The sequence below is a fragment of the Leptodactylus fuscus genome, chromosome 6, assembly GCF_031893055.1.
Source record: "Leptodactylus fuscus isolate aLepFus1 chromosome 6, aLepFus1.hap2, whole genome shotgun sequence".
Classification (NCBI taxonomy): domain Eukaryota; kingdom Metazoa; phylum Chordata; class Amphibia; order Anura; family Leptodactylidae; genus Leptodactylus; species Leptodactylus fuscus.
This window is the reverse complement of record NC_134270.1, coordinates 114493273-114519412: the sequence shown is the minus strand read 5'-3', so window position 1 is coordinate 114519412 and position 26140 is coordinate 114493273. Positions and strand designations below refer to the sequence as shown.

At 43.7% G+C, this 26140-nt stretch overlaps 1 protein-coding gene across 4 annotated transcripts in view; it reads left to right on the top strand.

Moving 5' to 3' along the window:
- Positions 1-1433: 1433 nt before the first annotated feature.
- The window catches only part of KANSL1 (KAT8 regulatory NSL complex subunit 1), a 67275-nt gene continuing 42568 nt past the window's right edge, over positions 1434-26140 (top strand). For 2 of the 4 annotated variants that reach the window (XR_012716893.1, XM_075277095.1), the window contains exons 1-2: positions 13705-14063; positions 18723-19701. Coding sequence is in view for 3 of the 4 variants with exons in the window: in XM_075277095.1 (XP_075133196.1) it covers positions 18818-19701 (884 nt within the window). In the remaining variant the exon portion in view is untranslated. Of the gene's footprint in view, positions 1506-3334; positions 3450-6216; positions 6343-13704; positions 14064-18722; positions 19702-26140 lie in introns of those variants that run through there. The other 2 variants (XM_075277097.1, XM_075277096.1) reach the window with 2 other exon arrangements.

Here is a 26140-nt window from a genome sequence, read left to right as displayed (position 1 = left end):
ATTTTACTATTAATTGTATACAAATTTAAACATTATTTTAATGGAAAAAACCCCTTTAAGGCCCCACTGGGCGGAAAGGCAGCAAAGAAACGCAGCGTAAAAAAACGCAGAGAAAATGCTGCGTTTTCTGTCGCGGAAAAATGCGCATGTACATGCGTTTTTCATCGCGTTTTTCAGTTTTGTGCTGCGGAAATTCATAAGAGTTTTCTGTTGAGTTTTTAATTGCATTTTTGCCTTCATCTTGCCTTAGCCTCAACCAAGTAAAACAGTGAGTTTTTGTCTGCTGATTTTGATGCTTTTCTGTGGAATTTCCGCAACACATTTATCATGCTGCGTTGTTGCTGCAGTTTTCACACTCTCCATAGAAATCTATGGTGGGAAAAGCTCAGCGTTTCCACAACTATAAGGCCGGGGCCCCACAGGATGTAAACACCACAATTTGCCTGCAGCGGAGACGGGGAAAATCGCGGCGTTTTACAGTGCAATCAAAGGGGATGGGATTCATGCAAATTGCAATTATAGCTACGGAAATGCCGGCGGCTTTCCCATAGATATAATGGGAAGAGAAAGTCCGCAGAGGAAAACTCTGTGAACTTTCTCTTACAAGCGCTGCGGAAAGAACCAGAATGCGTTCACGATGTGGTTCTTTCCGCAGCGCTTTAGCGCTGTGATTATGGCCCGTGGGCCTTAGCCTAATTGACTTGCTGCGTTTTTCAAAAACGCAAACGTTTTTGAAAAGTTCAGCTTTTCCGCAGCGTTTTTTTTTTTTTTTTTTTGCAGTGTGGGGCTAGGATTAGACAAAATTGCATTCACTATGCTGGTACTGTAAAGCGCATCCCAAAAACGCTGCGTTTCCGCCCAGTGGGGCCTTAGGGTAAGTTCACATGGAGTTTTTTGGTCAGGAAACTGACTCAAATTCCTCCACCAAAAACACGGTCTTTGTAGATTTTGCTGCAGATTTTTGAGCCAAAGCCAAGACTGGATTGAATACAGCTTTATCTGGATTGTAAGGATGCCAAGCATTTGTGTTCTCGTCACATGACCAAGACTTACCATCACATGATGGGTCACATGTTCTGGAAGCAAACAATGAATTGACAGCAGGCAAGAGAGGTCTTGAAGACTGTGAGGAACTAGAGCAGGAATTGTATAACTTTTCATAAGAACAAAAAGATGGGATACCCCTTTATATAATAATTAGATACATAGTTTATTCTATATTTACTTTCATAGGGATTTATTCACTAGCTTATTTTTGCGCATTAATAAAAGTTCACGTGACTGAATTTGAGGCGAATTTCACCTCATAACCAGCCTCCGCTCTGATCCTGGCTGTCCACTATTTATGACAGTAGTTGCTGTACTGGTTTGGCTTACCGACTCCACAGCTCTGGTTTTAGATAATAATACAATTTTTTAATTTTTTTTTAAAGGACAAATACATCTACATCATTATTTGGGACTTGTAATTGTGAGAAATACAGAATGCAGCCGCCATCAGACCAGTAAGTATAATACATAACATATACACTTACATGTATTAGACTGTTGATGGACTACAACTGCCAGCATGATATTCTACATTACAGTGGTGTTTCCGTGTCCTCAGAAATAAGTCCTGCTATGTAGGACCTTAGCCTAAAGGCTAAAGCACAAAGTGGCAAATGGCTATAAAAAAAAAGTGTAAAAGACTGTGACACAGTGCTACGTGGGGCCTTTATTGGTTGAACAGCACGGCCAGTGCACTGGCGACACACTGATGTCATCATTCAATGAATAAGAGTTGCAGAAGCATGGCCGCAAAATCGTACGGAAATAGGACATGTGCCATATTTTGCGGCCCTCACTGTCTGCCTGTACACGGGACTGTGTAATTTACAGTCATATGCATGAACCTATAGAACTGAAAGGGTGGGTGTGTTATCCGGGTTTTTCACAAATCTGCAAGGGGCTGAAGTGTAAGGTGTTGTTTGCGTCTCTGTTTTTCACAGATGTGTGTTGTCTATGGTTTCCTCAGGCAGTACACAATCCTATAGATTTATTTTGGATGTGTTTTGTCCAAAGTTGAACTTTTATTAATTTAGCAAAAATAGATTAATCTTTTTTTTTTCCTCCCAAAATTGCTATATTTTGTAGTTATTAGGATCCATGAAGTTTAACAGTATATGTTGTATGATTTTCATACACCCATCAATTTTAATGGGCAAAAACTATTTAAACTGAAAAAGACCATGAAAAAGAAGCATTTAAATAATGGGGCATTCACACTACTGTTGGTGACCGTCAGCAGTGTCCGTAGCTATTGTCCGTTACAAGATTTTAGCAACGGACTCTAGCTGAACTGTCAGTAATCCGTTAAAATTTCCATTTGTTTCAATGGGATTTTATCTTGTGTCCATTCGTGTCCATTTACACCAAATCCGTCATAAATCCATTTTTTTTCCTGCGGACAAAAAAATCCTACATGCAGGACTTTTGTGTCCATTATTTTTTTAACATTGAAATCTATGGGCAACAGACTTATAACGGACAGTAACTGATAGTCATTAGTTAAGTTACTGTCCGTTATTTTTTGGCCGTTTTTTTCTGCGCATGCTCATAAAGCAGAAACAAAAAAACCCCAAAAAAGGGCAGTATAAAAAAAGACATTAACTGACTCTAAGGGCGGGTTCACATCTGTGCCCGGTCTCCGGTTTAGCCAATATGGCCGTTTTCCGTCTTTTGCCTCGCAAAACTGGTCAGGAGACGGAAACCGGGCAGTCAGCTTTCAAACCCAGTCACTTGAATGGGTTTGCAGAGGTGACCGCCCGTGTGCGTCTTCTGCCTGTTCGCGGGGAAACCGTTTTTTTTTTTTTAGCCGAACGCAAAGTACCTTCATTGCGAAAACAAAAGTGCCTACAAAGTGGATGAGATTCGCAGTGGAAATGCTGCGATTTTAAAAACCATCGTGTTTTAGTAAATTGCAGCATGTCAGTTATACCTACGGAAATGCTGGACTCTTCCATATAGGTATAATAGAGACAGAAAACTCTGCAGGTCTTTTGAAAAACATTTTTCATCCAAAAATGATAAAAACTGCCAAAAGAAGCCACAATAAACAGCAGAAAAACTCTACTAAATGTTGTTTGCAAAACCGGCCGGTTTGCCAGTACCAGTAGCCGCCAACCTGTTGTGGAATTACCACTTCCAACATGAACCCATTTTGTTTTTATGGATTTAGACTTTAAGTATGGAATAGATTGGTTTCTCTATTTGGGGCATTATTGCATAGCTCAGTGGCCACCAAGTATCTTTAGCTTCCTTCATAAAAATATGGCTCTTTTTATTTCTACAGATGTTCTGCGACCTGGCTGGATATCCCTTTTAGCCTGTGTGTGTGTGGTTTTAGCTTCATGAGTATGTACCTACTGGAACATCTGACCATCATCATGTGGATCTTCTGGATACAGGTAACCAAGCCAAATCTCTTATCTGTCATACATAATTCAGTGTGTGTATGAGTGTCTGTGCAATGCTTATACCTAAGCAAACACAATGACAACCTATGCACTAGTGTCCAGGGACGGTCTGATGTCTCACATCATGGGCCATGCTACATATCTTTTCATGTGCTTGTGTGTACACGATTGAGAGATTGTATCTACTGCTAGGTATCTGCCATTATGTTCAAGAACGGACAACATTTCCTTTTAGCGCCTGATTTCACGGCAACTTACGGTTGTGATAAAATTGCATATTTCTTCAGTGTAAGTGACCACAATGCTACCCTATGTTATGTGACAGCTGCATTGTGGTCACTAAAGATTTTCTGAAAGTTGCCTAGAGCCATGAGGGCGAACCTATGGCACGGGTGCCAGAGGTGGCACTCAGAGCCCTCTCTGTGGGCACCCATCTGTGGAATAGATTATACTGTGTGGAGACCACTGTGGAGCAGATTGTACTGTGTAGTGGCCACTGTGGAGCAGATTGTACTGTGTGGGGGCTATCGTGGAGCAGATTGTACTGTGTGGGAGGCACTGTAGATTGGACTGATTGTGGACCCTTTACTATTTATATCACACAGTATATGTTTTATAGCAGACATGTGGTATTATTACAGGTCATAATAATATTGCACGGTCCAATAAAACAGATCTGTATGATGTAAATAGTGAACATTAATTGTTCAAAATTATACCAAATGCAGAACAAAGTTGTTTGTATAATCGAAAGCTCTGTAAAGCCTCATTCACACCACTGTATTTTGCGGGTCTGTAATTGTCCGAAATTGTAGATCTACAAAGTATTAAAGTTAAATTGCCGTGTTGGCACTTTGTGATAATTTAGTGGGTTTTGAGTTGCAGTTTGGGCACTCTGTCTCTAAGGCAGGGTTCACACAGGTTTTTTTGGGACGGATTTTGGTGCAAAATCCACGTCAGAATCCGGCTCAAAAAAACGCCTCCCTTTAAAATCAATAAGAGCCGGTCATTTCCTTTTTCCACATGCGATTTGTTCCCGTTTGCAGAAAAAAGAAGCGACATGCCCTTTCTTCAGGCGGATTCCGTGGCTCATTCAGCCACGGATGTCTGCCTCGTGACACAACCTCCCAACTAGGCCCATTCATTTGGGCCTAATCCAGAGCGGGAAGCCGCAACAGGATGCCGGTGCAGGATCCCGTTGTGGCTAGCTGTTTTTGGACCGAAATCTGAGGAGGCCTCCTCGTCAAATTCCGGTCCAAAAAACCCTGTGTAAACCTGGCCTAAAAGGTTCGCCATCACTGTCCTAGAGCTTTGTCCTTACTTGGTCACATTTTACATTTGGATTCAGTAATAGAAGTAGATCAGTTATGATCCCATCACTACATTTTTGGGTTTAATGTTTCCCCTGAAATAAATCTGAAATATAGGGTTTTTATATTATCTTAACACTTTAATGAATGAAAATCCACAACACACAATGATGTTTGCCTTGATATCTTATAATGTTGGTGGAAGTATGCTATAGAGAAGTGGTCTCCAACCGGTTGTAAAACTACAACTCCCAGCATGTCTGGAAATGCTACCGTAGGAGTTGTAGTTTTCCAATAACTGGAGTTTGTGAGTCGCAGACCATTGCTTTTGGCCTTGCTGGGAGTTCTAGTATTTTAGCCTTCACACGCTGTAACGCTCTGCTCATTTAGTCCATTTTACACGTATAAAAATACACGTGTAAAATGTAGTTAGCCATGGAGTTCAATGGCTTACGCGCGTATTTTTGAGTGCGTAATTTTGAGCGATCAAAAATACGCGCGTAAGCCATTGAACTCCATGATATTTTACACATGTATTTTTTTTACGTGTGTAAAATGGACAAAATGAGCGGAGCGTTACAGCGTGTGAAGGTACACAGAGCATGTCTTGAATACTTTTTAATCCTGATGTTGAAGCTTTTTTGTTTTTGCCTCAAAATTGCCACCAAAACCACCTGAAATGTGTCTCCCATTGTTTGGCGGTGTTTTTTCAGTTAGGACAGCGTGTGTTTTTCAGCTATCTTGAGACAGAATCAAGGGTGAAAATTGCATTGAAATCAGAGGGAGCCAAAAATGTACTGAATCTAAAAACCGCATTACAAAACGGTCCTAAAAACGCACTGGTTTGGAGCCTTACTTTCAGCTTGACAGAAAAACCAATGTGAACATAGCCTACGAGTTCCAAAGCTCTTCTGGTGCTTAGATCATGCATTGCATATTCTGTCTTTATTACATGTAGAAAAGTTTCTGGATTTCTAACTTTCCTATGGGCGCCTGTTTGTGAGAATTACTCCTCTGTTGGAATATATTAGTAGCTTGTGTGATCATTGCGTTGTCTGCCTGTTGCATAATAGGAGCCGTGTTAAATGAACTCCAGCATATGACACGTTATTTTGTCTTTGCTGCCCTGTGGTGGTCACAGGCTGGTACTGCAATCCCATTTTTCTGAGCAAGCAGCAGTTGGAAATACCATTGAGACTGCACAAAGGGTAGAGCTGTTCTCACCTAAATGCAATCGTTTTGCTCATTTGTCACTTCTCTGTAAACTTCTTATCCTGTGAGTTAGTGTGGTGCCAGTCTGAGTAATGCGGGCCATTCTTACATGGCGGTACTTAGGGATTGTGAGTGTGAGTCTTACATATGCATGGTGTCCTCCCCTGGGGGTTACATGGACTCATCCTGGTGTTGTGGAGAGGGGAGGGGGTGTTGCAGGAGCTCACATTAGTGCAGCTTGTGTGTGGTTAGTGCAAAGCTGGAATATGATTCAGAGACAGCAGCAATGATCTGTGTTGTCTCTGTGCTGAGATCTGCAGCTTTTCTCTCGCCTGCACCCAGGAGCACCCCCTCGTCTGCCTGTAAGTACATGCTTTGCCTTTAATAGGGCTTCCTTACACATTTGCTTTAGGTACACGCCTTCCTTACCTCTATTGTTTTGGAATTTCCCTCCATGTCAGCCTGCCATGCTAAGGAACCTCCCCACCGACCCCCGCAATTCTGCTGCAAAGTGTAAGCTCTGCAGACTAGTCCCCCCCACCCCCTTTTTACTTTTCGCATGACCTATACTCATGATTATGCTTTTAAAAACTACATATTTATGTAACTTTTTCCTTTTTTAGGGCATTATGGGATTTGTAGTTTTTTTTGTTTTTTTTTCCCTTTCAATTTGACATGCCTTCGCATGATCCATCACTGCCCCCTTTTGGGTTTTTGTCTATATCCTGTAATGGGCTAATGTGTGTTTTTTTATTTTATTTTATTTTCTTTCTTATTCTTATAATATTGCAGAAGAACATACATTTTCGCAGTCCACTAAGGAAATACAACTCTTATGTAACACAGTTGTAAAAGGGGTGCTAGGGATGGAATAAGCAATTTGGTATTTTTCGCTAATATAATTTAAAATATTTTTGGAGCAAATGATTTAAAAAAAAAATTCAGTGGCATGGCAAAAGCGGGTACGTTGGCTAAATGTTATCAGGGCAGGCTGGGTCTTTGCCTAATGTACTGTGACCTCGTGGTTGGTGTCTAATGTGATAGAATTCCAGACTACGGCAATGTGCGCTTTGTTTTCCATTTGCACAATGAACCCCCTGCCTGCAGATTACCAGGACACCCCTGGATTGTATAGAAAACAGATAATTATTCCATAGAGACTGTCAAGGCCGGCCTGTATATTGATCATAATGGTAATGACTTTAATCCCTAGTGTATTGTGTCGGGGTCCTTCCCTTACAAACACACAGGATTCTTCACCTTGGGGTAGTTATTAATTTGGTAGTAATATTCTTCTGTGTCTGTGACACTTGAGTGGTGAGTGTGTACTAACCTGTGAATCTATTGGATTGTAAACTCTTGAACCATACTAGTTAGAATGACCTATGTCAAGAGTTACTGTTAGATTGCAAGCTCTTCTGTCCAGCATTGTCATTATATGTTATACGCAAGTTCCTGGCAACTCCAGCGTGCTGTAGAATGGGTTGACCCCTTGTGAATAAAGGATGACTAATCTGCAATGTCAAGCGGTTTTTATGGCATGGGTCCAGCTCACCCATGCAGCATTGGTCTTAAGTAAAGCGTGCTTGCTTTGAGTCTCTAAGATTGTAGATTGGTTTTTCGCTGTTTACTACACTGCAGGTTTTTGGTAGAGCTGCAGTGCTGTTTTATGGCACAGTCCTGTCTATTGAATGCTAGGCTTGTGCTCATGCAGTGTGGGAGTAAGATACAGCCCCTGTCTATAAGCAGGAACATGCTGCACTGAGCTGTAGGCAGCAGCATGCTTGTTTTGCATTGTGCCTGTGGGTTCTGCCAGGACTACATTACCCTGCATGCTTTGCTCTCTCCCCTCTGACATCACACCCCTCCCTAGGTTGTTTGTGTTGTGCGCGGGAGGCTCTTTGGTGCATTCCTGGTGTGTGCTGGACTCCCTCTAGTGGGCACCACTGCAGCTGCTGACAGTGTGCTTTTATTTATAGTGTCAACATATCCTGCAGGGCTGTACAGTAGAGAACAAAGACTAGTGCTTATGCTAAGCTCGCTGTGCTGAGGCACTCAAGAAAATGAAGGCCATGAAGTTTTACTTGCTGCGTCTAAAGGCTCGCCTTCACGGAACTTCTAGTTATCGATGCTAAAAAGTTGGAATACATGGAATAGTTGTCCTCTGACCGGATTCCTAGTTCTGCGTTGTGCCCATAGACTATATGAGAGAAAACAAATTGTGGGCTATATGCGGCACCATATGGCAGCACACTGTATATATACAGGACTGCATGTGTTGTGGTAAAGGGTTTGTGCAAGTGACTTTGTCATTTACGTCAACTCTTGGGTATCCTTACAGAGTTGCACTTCTAAACTTACATGCTACAATGAATGTGAATTAACGTTGTAAAAAGCTGTTTAGCTATATCCGGCGAACTTTTATTTCTCAGAAATTAACACTTCTTTAAGGTTTCCATGGTATATTTTCCACGCATGGATCCAGACAAGTATCTTAGTCACCTGTTATGCTAGTAGTCCCTACCTCCCCGTGAGACTATTGTCCCGTACTGGAAACATGATCATGGTACGGGACAATAGTCCCACTGAGGGTCAGGGACTCCTAGTGTCATAGATAACCATAGCACTGGGAGTCCAAGTCCCTGCACAGTGTTTGTCTGTGAAATATAGTTACCGTATAAAAGGGGATTTGTAATTCCCTCTATGCCAGAAAATTGTCGTAGAGAGATGAAACTTGGATACGTTCGGCGCAAGTCATTTTGTGTGTAAAACATGCGCATCTTGTCCGACACATTCTACGACACTGGGGATTAAGGCGGGCTGCTTTATAAGGGCTAGTTCACGCGTGAACAAAGGGGCGGATTTTGACAGCGGATTTCGCTTCAAAATCCGCCCCTTTACAATGGTGGTCTATGTAGACCACCGGGCTTTTTTTTTCCGCTAGCGGCGGGCTGCCGCTAGCGGAGAAAAGAAAGGACATGCCCTTTCTTCCGCCCCCAAAGCTCCGACAGCGGAGGGGAAAGCCGCGACCGCGATGGTCGCGGCAGGCGGGTTTTGACGAGAGAGACGCGGCTCACTGCGTCTCTCTCGGTGTCAAAACCCGCGCGGGCAGTTCACATGTGAACTGACCCTAAATCTTAGTCCCTGCACTAGTTGGTTTGTTTACTAAGATTGGCTTACAATACTCCAGTCTTAATAAATTTGCCCCTTTGTTTGTATTTCATGCACTGTACACAGCTTTGGGCTATTTTTATGTGAACATGTCTATTCTCGGCTACGTTTTTCACAACCGACTATGCTGTTGCCTTCAATGTCAAAAACAGATAACAAGGTAGAAAAATCCTCCGCCGCTCTTTAGTTTCTAGAAATGTACTGTTCTAGTCGTGCTGGATGATACAGCTCTCTTGTGTCATTGGCCTGGCGTACTGATAAAAGGCAAAGTGACTAACATTCCCAGGGAGTGGCGTAATACAGTACAGGTGTGTGTTCATTGTAGACATACACACCCACAGTCACACCATTGTCTACAGCCGGGCACTTCACTCTATAGCTCATCACAGGGGTCATTTGCTTCCACTTCAGCCACTATTAGGATTTTTTTTACTGTTTGAGCCGTTGTTGTTAGAAGGTCTGCAACTATTCCATTTACTATGAATAATGATTTCCACTACTGTAAATGTACATTCATTTTTGTGGGGGAGGGGGGATGCTACAGCGCTACACTTTGTAGCTAAGGGTCCCTGGCACACACTCCTCCACCTGCTGTGCGGGCCCACTTTAGTTGAATGGAGCAGTGCTGTAGTTTCCTGCCAAGCCATTGTCTAGATTGACAAGGGTCCCAAAGGTTAAGGGGTTGTCCAGAGTCCTTTGTTTAACTTACTTTGGCTGGCAGTTACTTGGCATATGTGATCAGCACCAGATCCTGTTCCCTAGGTTTCTTCATGCAGGACCTGGGAGTCCTGGGCTGGTTTTGACCCAGTCACGTGATTGGTACCAGCTTCCATCCCCCAAATCCCTCTGCCTTCTCTCTCTCATTTTCACAGGTTATTTAGCTGTGCTGTGAGGGATGGCAGACTAGTAAAGCCAACCCTGTGATATCTACATAAACCCTAAAAAAAAAAATCTTTGCACATTAGTTATTGTAACCCGCTAAGGCCACGTGTGCTCGAAAAACCACTTTTGCACTGTAAGTTTTATCTGCAGTATGAGGATAGGATTTGTTAAAGGAAGACCTTTCACAAGTTCTTTTCATCCTGTAATAAGCGCCGCTCCACTGATTATCATACACTTGGAATTTTGTCCTTTAGCACACACCGTTCCTGAGAAATCTGTTCTGTTAGTTTGTTAACAAGACTGCCTAATATCACTTGGGTGGCGTCAGGCAGAAACAGGCAAGGGGGCGTGATTCTGAGCTCTGACACTGTCCATCCGGATCAAGTCTATTTAGCACGTCAGGTGCCGAAAAGAACGACGCTGATTCCAGAAAAATCTCCCAACTGTGCTGGAATGAGTAGAGGGGCACCTGTTAAAAGAGAAAAGGGGCTCAAGCTGGTGAAAGGCCCACTTTAATCGGGTACAAGTAGGAGATGGGATTTAATGACTTATTACAGCAGCATACTGTAACTTTTCCTTCTTAATCCTAAGGGTAACACAGAGTTTTTTTTGGACCAGAACCTGAGGCTGCCTCCGCTTCAGGATCAGGTCCAAAAAAACGGGTAGCCGCAACTGAATGCCAGTGCACTGCACTGGCATCCAGTCGCACACTCCGCTCCGTATTAGGCCCAATGAATGGGCCTAGTTGGGAGGAGGGAGCGTCTTCAGGCTGAATCACGAGGTGAAATGGCCATCTCACCACTTGACCGGCTCCCATTGATTTCAATGGGAGCCGTCTTTTTGGTCAGGATTTTGAAGTGAATACAGCCTCAAAATCCTGACCAAAAAACCCTGTGTAAACTTACCTTAAACTCAGTTTTTTATTTTATTATGACCATCACAGTATGGGTATGTTTGAAGGGAGGAATTTAGAGTGGTTTAGAGAGATTTTGAGCAGGCCTTTTGTTCTACAAAATGGCCACAAAAAGAGGCCACATGCCAGGGTTTCAGTGGTGATTCTCATGTAGAAACTGCAGATGATCCCTTCTGCGCACTGAAAAAAAAAGTCTCCATCTCTGCCGCCCGTTAAAAACCAACGATAATCTGCCTCATATATTTTTGAGGTGTAAAAAGCTCTCCAAATTCCTCTGTGAACATAAACTGTCGATTATCATCTAGCATGTGGCTTCTCCTTTGTACATAGTCATATATACAGTTAGGATGGTGACTGGAGAGAGCCCGTCCCTTGAGTGACATGAACTTTGTCCCATCCATAAAATCCAATCACTATTCCTCATGATGGTAAACACAGTAACTTAATGATAGATTACTATCGGGAGTGTCATGGGGTTATTCACACGCTGCAGATTCTCTTCATCTAAATGGGGTTGACATGTCGGAAATACAATTGCTTTCAATTGAACGGATTACAGTGGCAGAAATCTACCATGTGGAAAGGCATTCTAACCTTAGATTCACGTGACCGAAATTCACCTGTGAAACGAGGTCTATGTTAGCTGGATTTACCGGCCTAAATGTCTTGCCAGGAGCAGGACCCGGAGCAATACAGAGCTCTGATGCTAGAAGACCCTCCCGCACCTTAATTGGTACAAGACAGCATGTCTCTGGCATGAAGGTCAGGCTGGTAAATCCCTCGAAAACATGGAATGAGTTTCACAGGTGATCTAGGGTAAGACTGGATTCACATACAGGTAGTGGTCCCGTATAAGACTGTCAAACGGTCAGTATTATATTTCACTATCCAGTCATCTGTTTGAAGGGTCTGCCATATGCGAATTTCGTGACCTGTTCTTTAGATCTGTGACATCACGTGGCGTTTCTGTGTATAAGTCCTATTCAGATGAATGGGACTTGGGTGTAATACTAGACAGAGCCACTATACAATGGCTATGGCTATGAATAAGTGGCGTTTGTGGGTCGTCTGATGTTATTGACGTATCCTAAGGCTATGGCTCCACATTGTGGAAACGGTGATTTTTCTAGTTAACATGTCGGAATAGCCTTTAGAAAGGCTATTCGTCTCCTACCTTTTGAAGTGCTCTCCGCCGCGCCGTTCGTTCACAATACCGGTTTGTACCGGTATGCTAATTCGTTCTCTCGCAGCGATGGGGGCGTCCCCCATCGCAGGAGCAGCGATGGGGGCGTCCCCATTGCAGCTCGAAAACTGTCCGCAGCGCCGCCTCTATGGTCTTCGGTGTCCTCCCCTTCCTTCTTCAACGTCATGTCGGACGCCTGCGCAGTACACTCTGTTCGGCGAAGACTTCAAAGAACGTACTGCGCATGCCCGCAACCATAGTGTGGGCGCCGCAATTTTGCGCATGCGCAGTACGTTCTTTGAAGTCTTCGCCGAACAGAGCGTACTGCGCAGGCGTCCAACATGACATTGAAGAAGGAAGGGGAGGACACCGAAGACCATAGAGGCGGCGCTGCGGACGGTTTTCGAGCTGCAATGGGGACGCCCCCATCGCTGCGAGAGAACGAATTAGCATACCGGTACAAACCGGTATTGTGAACGAACGGCGCGGTGGAGAGCACTTCAAAAGGTAGGAGACGAATAGCCTTTCTAAAGGCTATTCCGACATGTTAACTAGAAAAAATTGTGTTTTAGTGGTAGAATCCCTTTAAGATCTTCCTTTTATATTTTCCATTCTGTTTCAAGCCACTCCTGACTTTGGCTCAAAAATGCAGCAAAATCTGCAACAAAAAAACACTGCATTTCTGGAATCTGGGGCCTTCACTTAAGGATGCCAAGTTTATTGTCAAGTTATGTGCTCCCCTCCAGAGCACTGACCTATATCCTCTGCTCCTCTGAAGTACTTTGGGGCCAATTCGTATTATATTATGCTTGTTATAATGATGCCCGCTAAAGTGGATGATTCACAAGATTCATGGCAAGGGCCCAGTGTAATGACGGAAATGTAGATTTGTCATTTATGCCATAAGTGTCATGTATTCAGTTTTGACTTATTTTTGCAAAACGGTGGCCTCATTGTAGCCCCATAGGGCTTCAGTAGTTTTGAAAGTCTTCCAATGAGTCTGTGATGCACATGTGAACCTGGACCAGTTTATACATGAGGCGCAGACAGGAGGCCGGTGCTCTGAAGGGGAGCACATAACCTCACAATGAAGCTGTAACATTACTGTACACTCCAGCTATTGTCAGGGAGTTGTAGTTTACTGTGGTGAGGTGGTCTCTTTATCAGATGAGCCCCCCATATGACCCCTGTGCCTTCCGGCTTTCCACCCCCATAGATACCTCACTGCATTACATACTAGAAGTGAATGCTGCTTTTCCCGCTAGACTACAAGCCGTTAGCGCCAGAAGTTTTTTAGCTTCTGGCTAATTTCTTGCTGTAAAACTTTTCCCGGGAAAAGCGGTGACAATAAATGGCGAGTCCATCCCCCATTGTGCGACAAATAGGCTGCGTTTTCCTGTGTACTCCGTGGGCTCATGTTAGCTTGTAGTGCGCGGCACGCGGTCATACCTGAGGCTGTCCACACGGGGGAGCCTGGGAGCAGCCGCCTTTAGTGTCAGTCCCCTCCTCTCCACGCTTCCTCCCCCCGATCTATCAGAGTCTCCACCTCCCCCTCCCTCGCAGTCTTCCTCTCCGTCCGTCTCTCTGACGGCGCCATTTTGCCCCTCTCCTCCCCAGGATCCGGCGATAGATCGGGGGGGTCACTGCAGCACCCCCGTACCCCGGTTTGGCGCTCGGGGAGCCTGTCGGACTGTTTTCTTCCCCCTGGGGCTCGGTGCATTCTCTTCTTGGAACTCTTGACTAGGAGCACATTACATTTTTTATTATTCACCCCCCGACCTTTCCTATTGCCCCCCTGTGGGGGGGGGGGAGAGAGAGAGAAGAATTTGTTGGCTAGCGAGGCTGCTGAGTAGAGGAGGGGCCCCTGAAGGCTGCTGAGGGCCCCTGACTGGACTGCTGGACACTCACACTTCCTTCTAGGAGCTGCATCCTGTGTAAGTCTCCTTTTTATTCTGCTCTCCCCACCTTTAACCCTTTTGTGTCCCGTGCAGACTTTCAATGCCCTTATTAAATAGCTCTTAAAGGGCCCCTGCACTCTGTAGTTCCCTCCAGTAACCCTTTGCATGCCACCGCCCTGACCCTGCCTGGAGGGGGGAGGCGCTGCTGCTGCTGCTTCTTCTTGGGTAATTTGTGTTTTGTTTGCCTGTAGTGATAGTATTGGATCACAGCTGCTGGTGTAGGGCGCCTAGTCAGGTAGCGTGGTACATATAGATCACAGCTGTGTTAGTATTTAGAATCTGTAGGGGCTGTCATGTGACAGATGGAAGTGTGGCTAGTATTGCCGCCTCCATAGTGAGGCCAGTATCCCCCCTTCTTGCTCCATCTTGCTGATTAATAAGGCTTTGCAGTCCTTGGCAGCCTTGCCCGCTCTCCTTATTATAATCTGGATCCCTGTATGTTGCTCTGTCATGCCCCCCAGTTTTATTTCCCATCTTCTGTCCAAGCTGCTCCCTTCTCAGACCCCCACCCTCCTTTGATTTTCTGTAACCCGCACCCCTGTAGTAGTTGGGAGTCCTCCTTCCATCCAGTGGCCACACGTTCCTTGTGTTGCTATCTCATCCGCATATCACTCAATGCAGCTTCCCACCCACCTCTTTCTCCTTTTGGGTCCTTTGTGTTCTGCATTGATCCTTCCTTGCCCTGTCTTCTTGCTGCTCTTCTTAAATCCTTCTTTCTTTCATTTTCTAGTCTGAGAGTCCCACCTTTTCTGACCCTCTGCGACTGTCACCTGCTCTCCTGCCCTCACTTCCACCTAGGTGTTTAGAAGTCTTGGCCATATGTTGTTTGCCTTCTGGTTTACTCGCATTAGTGAGCCCTCCTATGCTACTTCTCTCGTGTCCCCAGTTACCTGTATTTTCTGTGCTCGCTCCATGGTAGTTTCCAGCTATAATCTCTGTCTCAATAACCTCTATAACTGTCCTTTAATATCACTGATGCTTGACATTATCTGTCTTCTGCAGTATACTCCAACTTGTCTTTTCATTTCACAGCCCCCTGGCTTTGTGCACCCCCCATCCCTCATACATCTACCTCCAGGACTCTGCACACACGTCATGCTTAGATTGCAAGCCTTCGAGTCCTCTCACTTAGCCTTTGTCTCCGACTTAGTTCCTGCAGTGCTAGGAATTTCTTATTCCGCCCTAGAGTGCTGATGAACATGTTGGTATTTCTTTTAACCGTCTGGTATTGCTGACATTAGTTTCTTTACACCGGCTGACATCGACATTGTTCTGTAATGAGCAGACATCACTTTGTGGAGCAGTACAGATGAATCCCCTATTTTATCTAACATGAGTATAGTAGGCAATGGATTTTCACTTTCTCCGTTTGTATAGTAATATTGACTTAATCCAGATTTAAAGGGGTTGACAAGAATTACAAAAACAAGTCTGCTATCTTCTACACAAGATAGACCACAGCACCACTCCTGTCTGCAGGAGGTGTGTGGTATTGTAGCTCAACCCTATTCGACTCAATGGTCTGAGGGACTAGACAAAACCAATGGACAGTAGTAGTGCTGTTTTAAGATCTAAGTGGTTATATTTTCTAATCCTGGACAACACTTTAAGGCCCAGTTCACATCTGCTTTCGGGCCATTCCGTTCCCCTCTGTGCAGAGAGAAAAGTCCTGCAAGCAACACTTATCTTTCTGCATTTTCCGTGCGGAAACCACACAGACCCCATTATAGTCTATAGGGTCCATGAGTTTCCTTAGGTAATCCCTTTTTTATGCAGCTTAGGTTTCCATTCGGGGGGTCCCTAAGAACGGAAACCCATGCGCAGATATGAATCGGGCCTAACACTATTAATGTCAATATGTTTTGTTTCTCGTCTGTGGAGAACATTTTACAGATCAGGATAATAACCCCAAAATAATGCCTTATGTTTGGCCTTCAAGATCACCATGTATTTCCAAGGTGGCCGTTATGTGCAAAAATTTGCTACTGTTCTTTGAGGGTTTTTTTTGGAGGGGTGGGTCTGTTGATCGCTATGAAAATTCTTCTTGGGATTCTGGGAAACTTTAATTGGTTTAAAAAAATGTAAAAGTCTTCTATGTGGATGGCCAGCTTTAGGAAACCCAATAAGATGTATCTTGGCCAAACCAGGAGGATTCAATGGGAGCGGCCAGCCAACCATCTAATGGGCAAGAAGAGGGTCATGGAAGTTGGAAATCAACATGGCATTGGCTTTCTCCACTCTCTCTGTGTAGAACACATGCTTGTTGGGAAACGGCTTTAAGTTGTGCCACCAAAACAAGTTATGGGTCATTCACAGGTGGTAAAGCTCTTTTAATATAGGGGTTCTCTGGTTTCATTAAAAAGCAAATGGGGTACTTGCCTCCTGAATCCCCCATCACTCCAACATCTCTGCTGCTCCCCATTGGTGTTTGTGCTGAATCCAATAATTGGCCTTTACGTAGCTGTGCGGATGCAGCCACATCGGCAGGGAGTGAGTGGTGGGTGGTCCGGAGGTATCATTGCTGGATTTCACCAATCATGTCTTGCTTTCAGAAACTGATTTTGTAAATTTGAGGTCAGAAAAAGGATTAGAGCAGAAATTTTGGACCAGGCAGTTTATGGTTCAGGGGTAGGCATTGGCGAATGGCCGTCAATAGAAAACCGCTTAAGAGTTTAGTGCCTGTTGCAAATTTTGGGCATGTTGGCTACCAGGCTCAAGGGGATTGCCCAGTCCTCTGATAGTGTGGTCAGTTGCAGATGGTGGGCAATTATGATCAAAACCAATATCTCCATTAATTAACCATTTGATTAGAATTATTGAACAATTGTTTTAGAACATTTCCCTTTTTATATGCCACAGAATTTTGATGTTGTGTATTCATGTATCAGCAATGTTGGTTATAGTGTATAGTTATCAACATATCCTTTATCCAATGGCCTGGATGGATGTCTTGCCCAATCCAGAAGTATGCCGTGTGCTCTCCACGACCATGTGCTGTTGTAAAGTAAACTATTATGGCAAGAGTTTGTTTAAAGTATGGGCTGTCTAGATAAGACGCCAGCCAGACTTATGACGTCTAGGCTATGACTTCAAGATTACTGTGTTTTGGATACACTAGAAAATCTGCACACACTTGCATTTGTTATTGGGCAGGAATTCAGTATAACTTATTGATTGAAATCCCTGCTTTTTCTATGTTATGGAGTCCAGTAGGCGGTCCTAATAGACAGCCCTCCCTGTATGAATGCACATATAGAAGTGACGGATTAGTATATACTCTCATATATCATTCTGTGCTGTAACATGCTTAAACAACATAAGATGACAGGTTCTGTGTAGTAGCCCTATTATCGGGAACAACCTTCCCAAGGAGCCAGTGTTGCAGATACTTGGTCTATGTAAATCTGCAACCGACAAACAAGCAAAAACCTTTTTTTTTTTTTTTTTTGTGATATGAAAGCTGTTGTATTTTACATCGCCCTGTGTAAACTTCAAACTGTATGGGGACAATGTTGATTGTTGATCAATATAATGGCCTTGAGGAATAAAATTCTTGAGTGGCCAGACCACTTCTCTGTTTCTGCATCAGCCATGTTACAGAAGGGCTTCCTTCAAGCACATCTCTGACCCATAGAGTAGTGTATGGGGGCCATGACTGCTCAGCTTTCCGCCTCAGATTCCTCTTCAAATTCTGACCTCTGACAAGTCATCACAGAAAGCCAAAGGAGGTTTTTCGGGTTTTCCACCGTGTATTTGCTTGCTTATTAGCCTCAGACATAATGGGACTAATGAGGGAGAGCCTTGGCCCCCGGATCTGCAGCTGAATCAGCCACAGAATCCACAGGAAGGCAAGCAGGATCCTTTTTGTTTTGTTTTTTCAGCATCCTGAAAAAAAGAAGCGTCCCTCATTGAAAACAATGGAAGCAAATTCCAGCTGGAAAATGGAGCTGCTGATGATGAGTGGAATTTCTCTCAAAATCAGCTCCAAATTAGTCCATGAGAAGAGCCCTACCCACACCCCAATAGACAACTGTTTGTGACCATTTTATATTTCTACAATGTCAAAATATTGAGCGCTTTCTACTTTGTGTATATTTTGTTGTAGTTTCTACATTATATGATTTACCAAATTTTCATGGTTATGGCCATGCCATATGGTGCTAGGGTCTACACAAAAAAAAAGCGATTAAAGGGAGTAGTTTATAGGAGTGGTAATTTTGTCTGCTCACCCAGAGGTAAAGGAATATGGTGCACTCCTACCTCTGGTGCATTTGCCAAGTTTCGGCTGGGGTCACACATACGCTGAAGACTCCGTCCCAGAAGGCTTTTCTCTCCGCTGGCTTCAGTTTTGAAACATACACCTGACATGTTCATGTGTAACCAAAACTGAAACGGCGGTCCGGCTGTGTCATTCCCTTGCGGACCTGAACGTTATAGAGCACAACGCTAGTGTGTAGAAGCTAGCGTCAGAGATGTTTGAATGTGCGCCCCCCCTTTTATTTTTTTAGTTTTTTTTACATTATAATGTGTAATTACAAACTTGGAGTAAATTTGTGGTCATTTTCCTGTTAATAGATTTAAATTATGTATGTGCAGGTATTTATGTGTAACTTTTTTTTTTTCCCCCCTTTATAGGTACCCCTCATTGGAGTTGCCTGGGGGCAGTGTGGCCAACGTCAGCCCCCCCATTGGGGAAACATCCCCCTCCCCTGCCCTATTCCTTGTGCTGAATGGCTGCGATGGCACCTGCTCTCACTGACCCTGCCCCTGACGCCCACAACCTGCACTTCAAGCTGGCGCCCCCATCTTCCTCCCTCCCCCTTGGTGAGACCAACGGTGGCTGTCTTCCTCCACCTGCCCCACCAGACCTGGTAACAAATTACGGTGGAACATCTGGAAAATTGGCTGGAGTTTTTACTCCACGGTCTATCTTGTCTCAGTCACTGTGTCGGGGGCGTTCCTCCATTTTGGAACTCAACCTGGAGGAGCTGAGAGGAATTGCCAATTCTGGAAGAGGGGGCCAAGGAGGACCTCTAAACGGACTGGCCAAAAGACCTGCAAAGCCAGCCGTGGACAAGCCCCCAAGCCTTGCCATTCCTGCATTGGATCCTTGGGTCAAAGCCCCAGTTGTTCCTCCAGGATCCCCTGCTGAGGAACATGAACAGAAGGGATCTCGTGCCGAGCATGGTTCTGATACACGCTTGAAAGCTTTGTTACGTCGCCATGGGGAGATGGAAAAGAGGGCACGATCAATTCAGAAGAGGCTTCAGCTAGTCCAAGCAAAGCAGGTTGAACGTCATCTCCATCAACAGCTAGGCGGTCTGGTAGGGGCAGCCTTCGGTCGTGGTCCAGACACTCCTCGTAATCGTTTGACTGTCGTGACTCGTAAAGCTGATGCCCAACGTAGAGGAGAAGCTGGAAGTGGCAGTGTGGATGCTTTTTTGAAGGGAACAGCTACTGAACTAGAGAGGCTGAGCTGCTCAGGGGCTGCAACGCTACGAGCATGTGAGCAAGGATTTGACTCTGATGCCACAGAAAGTAGTTCAGGAGGGGACTCTGATGTGGAGGAGGATGAACTAAGACAAGTAGACATCCGGCAGAGCCACATCCCTCTGTGAGTAGTGACTTATTATAGTAGTAGTACTTAAGATGACCACAATTATCTGCATTTATAAATGGTAGAAACCTTTTCCTCCTTTCTGTTATCTTTCCTTATGCTGTTTAGGGATTTTACTAGATCCATGTAAAATATTATTTATATGTCTATTTATTACTGTTTTGATTTTCTTATAAATAAATAAATAAATAAAAAACTTTAATGGGGTTATCCACACCCAGGACCCCTGCAGATCAGCTAATCGATTGACTTCATTGAGGCAGTTCTGCAGTACCTAAAGCTCCTTCTACACTTTGTGTAGCGAGTTAGCAGCGCTGTCCTGGCTTCAATTGGCTGATCTGCAGGGGTCCCCAGTGTTGGACCGTTGCCTAAGGATAGGCCATTAAAATTGATAAAGTGGATAACCCCCTTTTAATTTATGACTTTTTATTGGATTATGTTGGTGCTAATCTGGGTCTCATCCACATATAATCACTTCTTGTTCCAAGGTTACAACTTGTAATGTGTTGTATTAAAAATATGATTTTCCTATGGTCTCAGTGAACTTGTGAGTCTCCGAAAGTGGCCAAAGTAGTGACAGACTTGCTGACTTCAATGGCCCTTCAAGTCTTTCTAAATCGATTGTAGATTAGTTAGTACAGGTAAATAAAGAACTATATCCATTAGGTTCAAAGAAGGAGTAAGGGAAGAGCGAAGGAAATAAGGATTCTATAAACTCGTATAGTGTTATTTTGCTGTTACATGGCATCTAAGCCTTTTTTGGAGCTGTTGAGGTTGACCCCATAAACCCTATTAAGCTTTTCTCTCCACCAATTTTAGGCAGAATCTGCAGTGGAGACTCCAACACAAATGTGAACCTATCCTAACTGTGTGATGCTAGATTTGGGAGAAAGGAGACAGGCTTTCCTTGCCTACCTATTGCTGAGTGACAACTTTTCTTTTGTGCACAGTAATAGTGAAAACGCGGCTGGCCAGCTTTTGGGGGAGCCTGGTTCTCATGATTATATTGTCTCTTGCTTTATAGTCCTGGCATCGCACTGCAACAAACAACCTGTAGGTTGTGTAAGTCAAACACAGTTACACGTCAGGCACATATGTCACTACATTTATTTTAAAAAAATATTATTATTATTATTATTATTATTATTATTATTATTATTATTATTATTATATTTATTTTTATCTGTTATTAAAATTTTATAATTTGTTAGAATTTTGGAGTACATAGCTTGATAAATGTAACCCTATTGTGTACAGACTTTTAACCATAAGTTCATGGTTCCTCTGTAACCCCATAGTATAAAGCAGCGAAAGCCCGGTTCACATCTGCGTTTGGGTTTCTGTTTGAGGAGTCCACATGGGGATCTCCCGAATGGAAATCTATATGCATAAAAAAGCGGTTACCTAAGGAAACCACATGGACCCATAGACTGTAATGGGTTCCATGTGGTTTCGGGTTGGTTTCCACACGAGTCATGTGGAAAGAAAAGTGCTGCTAGCAGGAAACAAAGCGGACTCCGTTATAGTCTATGGGGTCCATGGGTTTCCCAGGTAACTGCTTTTTAATCTGTATAGGTTTCCATTTGGGCAGTCCCCAAGCGGACAACCCGAACGCAGATGTGAATAGCGCCTCAGCTGAGAAGCTTTGGATTGAGTGTTGGATTCCTGAGGGGCTGTGGTTGAAGAGAATGTGGATTCCAAGTTGTCACATCTTATGTGAATTTGCTCTGGAATTTCATGAAGTTGTTGTAGAAGTCTCTTGCATTGACGCTTTTTGGAGCAGGACATGATGTGAGCATCCTTCTCTGTAAACCACTGAATTTCTATGGCTATGCAGGTTACAGATGTGAAATGTTATCTAAATGTCACATGGCCTCGGGGCCCAAAGTACATTTTGTCAAGCTTGCCTTATGAGCTCATTCTGGGGGCACGCCTTCCCATGTTGTAGTTGATACTGGACAATAAAAAAAATTACCTTTCCATGTGTGTGTCTAAATAATAATCCAGTGTCTTAGAAGAGTCCATTAACATTGAACATCTTATTAAAGAGAGCTTCCCATCAGGTACCAAATGCATGAAGTTAAAAACTTCTCAACCCCCACCAAAGACTTTGTTCATTTCAATATTGTATCCTGAGCATTAGGTTTCTATATAATGCTAACTGGCTGCTACTGTGTGGGAAATGGATAATTGTGTAAGAATTATGGGGACAGGGAGTGGCCTAAAAGATCTCTCGGTGACTACTACAGATGCCACACAATGTAGACACTGTTGTGTAACAGCAGATATAGAAAGCCACAACCTTGGAGAGCAGCAGCTATCTTGTCCTCTCCCAGATGCTAGATCAGCAGTCACATGTTACACCCCCCCCCTCCAATTGTGATAATATCAAGAATAGGTCCCTTTCTTATATTTCCCTTCAAAGATGGACTTCTGCTTGCCAGAAGCTACATCACTGTGACCACTTTTGCCTGGAGACATAGTCCCAGTACTCCTGTCCATGCCTGGTCGCACCTGGCCACCAAATACTAGAAGGGCTAGGAGCAAAGACTACACTGAGGAACACTTCCTACATCTAACAGTTATAGCAGGTAAGAAATGGATGCAACATGAATTTAACCCAAGCACACTATAGTAAGAAATTGCTGACCTTACCTAATTTTGGAGCAAGTCACTTTCAGCAAATATTTCCTAAGAGGGTAGAAATTGCTATTATACTCTGGGGTCATAAGAAATGACCAGTTTCAGTTCAGTCTGAACAAAACCGGCACGTGAACCTCGCGAGACAAATCTCACAAGGTTCACTGAACACGCGCTTGTACTGTAAAAGCCATTTTGATTTAGGCCGTAGGTCCTGGACTTTTAGGCTTTTGTTGTTTAATTCCCGTTGATTTCCCGTTTTTCACATTTATGGCACATCCCATGGACTTTTAGAGATGTCCAGGTTATACAGTAGGTGTATTTGTTGATGCCAGGCTCTTGGTATTGCATAAGGACACTTGGCATCCTGTTGGCATGTTTGCTTAGTGATGTATATGTAGACGTGTGGTAGTCGCCACACTAGGAAGTGGCTTTTCTCCGTATACTGTATGAGCGAATAAAAATGTATTCCTATGAAAACCCTTCTTAGATTTTCTCCTTGTTGACTCTTGAAAAGCTTGTGTGTCCTTCTTAGTTAATGTATATTTCATGTCTGGCTCTCCCTTTAATTGTGTATTCTCTGCGGGAGTGTAGGCCGCATGCATAAGTATTTCTTCAATGCAGTCTTTGGCACGGCTGTTGCCAGCTGAATTGGATTCTGGTCCTAGTGTATGGCACAAGGCACTGTGAGGCTCTTTGTATTCTGCTAGGTGGGGACTGACTGAGCTCTGTTCTTTTCTACAATACTCAGTAAGCGAGCGGAGCCTGCCCTTGCTGGAAACTCTTCCCTATGGTCAATAATTCTCTTGTATCAGTTACGAATAGAGAATGTCCGCCTGTGTCGTGGGCTTGTCTCCTGCATATAACTGGGTTTTGTGCTTCGACTACTAGATTTACTGCATTAGTGAAATTGATTTTCCTGTATTCTTCCTTTCAGTACGCTCTTTGCCCTTGCCATCTTAAATGGCAGGAGATGTGCCCATCTTTATTACATAGATCATGTTTGTGCTTTTTTTTTTTTTTCTTCTGCAGGGTTCTCTTGGATTCACGTACTTCTCAATGTAATATTCATGCCGCTGCCAGTCCTAGGGGTAGCAGTTCGTCCATTAAGCTATATTTCCATTCTTTGCATTGCTCCCCGTGCCCACTGTGTCTCCAGGAGGCGGGTGTTACTACCATGGTAACCTGCATCTTCCTTCCAGCCAGTAATATCCCTGAATTTGTTGGCATTCCTAGGATTCCTGTCTGTGGGGGTGTTAACTCTGCCAGTGCTGTGGTGGCGGACCAGAGCCCCCATGCAGGTGGCCTAAATGAATATGTTCTCCCTGCATTCAGCCCAGTGGCTTTTATTGTTCTGCAGTGCTATAACTTTCTACTATTGATGCACTAAGGAAAGAATTCCTTATTATCTATAGTCTGGATACGATTTCCTGCACCCTGTAGTGTCTTCTATAGCTTGCTGCCCCAGTCTAAATTTGTTCTTATACATCTCGAGATTTATGGGCTATCTTGTCACGGTTTCACGTAGCATCTTCAAACGCTCATTGGGTCAGATTTATCAAGTGTTGTGTTTTAGAAGTCCATAGCAGATTCGTGCAAAAATTTAAATGGTGTGTGTTTGTTAGTTGCTAAAACTTGGCACTTCTTTAGGCTTTCCTAAAGACAGAAAATAGAATCTGCATCCAATGATAGTAGATATGCACCTAAATTTACGCCATTTTCTTTTAGAATTGCTAAATTTGCTGAAATGTTACTGGACACCCCTCTGGTGCCGATATGGTGTGTGTCCAGCCCTGCCCCATTGTGTTTTAGGACAAAGGTTGCAGTAAAAGGACAGTAACTAGTTTTCATATGACAATTCTGAACCCTTATGCTATTCTGATCGCTGTAAAATTGTTCACACATATGAGATGGCTGCAGTTGGAATACCTTTTCGGCTGCCAAGTCTCTCTCACAGTTTTCCTGTATACATGCGCTGAATGTATACTGGCAGTGCACATTTAGTGTGGGAGAGGGTAAATAACCACTGCCAGTTAGGTTTCTTCCCCATGAAGAAGACATCTGTGTCAACATCTGTCATCAGGGAAGAGTTGGCAGGACCCCATACATATTAGATTGCTGGGCAAAACCCCCAAAATTCAAGGGTTTGATGAACAGACATCTAACTTTTAAAGGCTGCTTAAAGGGGTTGTCCAGTCAAAATTGAACAAGCCCCTTTAACTTTTAAATCAACCAGGGGCAGTAGAGAAAACATAAATGCATACGGTACTCTCCTGTCCCCCGATGCTCTGGTGTCCTCCCGATGCCTCGTGGGTTCTTTTGCTCCGGCGGCTTCTCCCAGGTCTTTTCCGGAGCTCCACTGATTGGCCTCAGCGGTCACCCGGCGTCAGGAAGAGTACCTGTGATATCAGGTAGTGACATTGCATGCCATTTGCTGATTCACCAATCAGCGGCTTCAGCAGAAGGACCAGAACGTGTTGGGAGGACACCTGGGACAGGTGAATGTTTTTTGTTTTTTTTCCCCAATGCCCTGACTGATTTAAAAGTTAAAAGGGTTGTCCATTTTTGACTGAACAACTTTGAGACTGGCTGGGTCTTCTACCTGCACTATAAGAGTGCGTTCACATGGAGTTCTTTTGCAGTTGGATTTTTGAGGTGGAATCTGCTTTAAAAAAAAAAAAAAAACTCCCAATGCTCCCATTCATTTCAGTGGGAGTCAGGTAGAAAACGTTAGGGCCCATCTTCAGGCAAATTCTGCCTTGTAAAACCCATTGAAATGAATGGGACGCAAAAACAAAAAACTATTGCCTGAAAAAAGAAGTGTGAACATCCTAATTTCTCAAGTCCATATCTATGATGGAGAGTGTTAAGCTATAAGGACGCCATCGTAGACTGTATGGAGCTGTTGGGTTATTTAACGTCTGCCTTATACCCATCTGCTTTCCAGTCTGTCAGCGACCTACTTCTTTCTTTCTCTGCTTTCTTTTCCTCACTGCCCACCCTCCCTTCTCACAAGACATTCCCACAACCTTGGATCATATCAGCTGGGGTTTGAAGACAAGGTTGGCAAGGGACAATCTGTTTCGTGATATGTGTTTCTCTTCTATTCTGCTGTGGTGGTTTTGCCTTATAACTCCTACAACTATAGTTTGTGGCTATAGAGCAACTTTTATGACGTTGCTGTTGCAGTGTTTCTCTTGGTCTCACAGGCGCCATTGTGTGACATAAGTATATGATGTGTATAAGTCACAGTACGTTTTATGAGTGTTGTATGGTGTGTCGTTGTAACCTTATTACAGTATCGCTTATGTGCGGCCTACTGTTTAATGTGTAGGTGTCAGATCTAATGGCAGACTGCATAGCGGGCACAAGGCCATTCATATTTTGGAAACCTTGTGCAGAAGGTTTTGAATAAGTTGCATGCTACCACATGGAAAAGCCAAGGCTTTACCACTTTGAATGGCAATTGGGCCAATCCTTATTTAATCTTCTACGCACACTTGGCACATCCTCAGCTAATACTTGTCTGTATCAGACTTGTATTTTGAAGAAATGTATTTTAATGCTAGTGTGTGAACATAGTCTAAGAATTACCAGGAGCATTCACACACAAGTATTTCCAAACGTTCTTTCTTATGGAGATATGGGTGATTATCCTGGTGGTAGGATGTTTTTTACATTTTTTAGAATGTACTCTTTAGCCAGGGTCAGGTTGTGGCTGTGCGTAACACTACTGGTTGGTTTACCTATTGATTTATAGCGGCGGACTGCAAAATCTCCTTTCACACAATAAGGT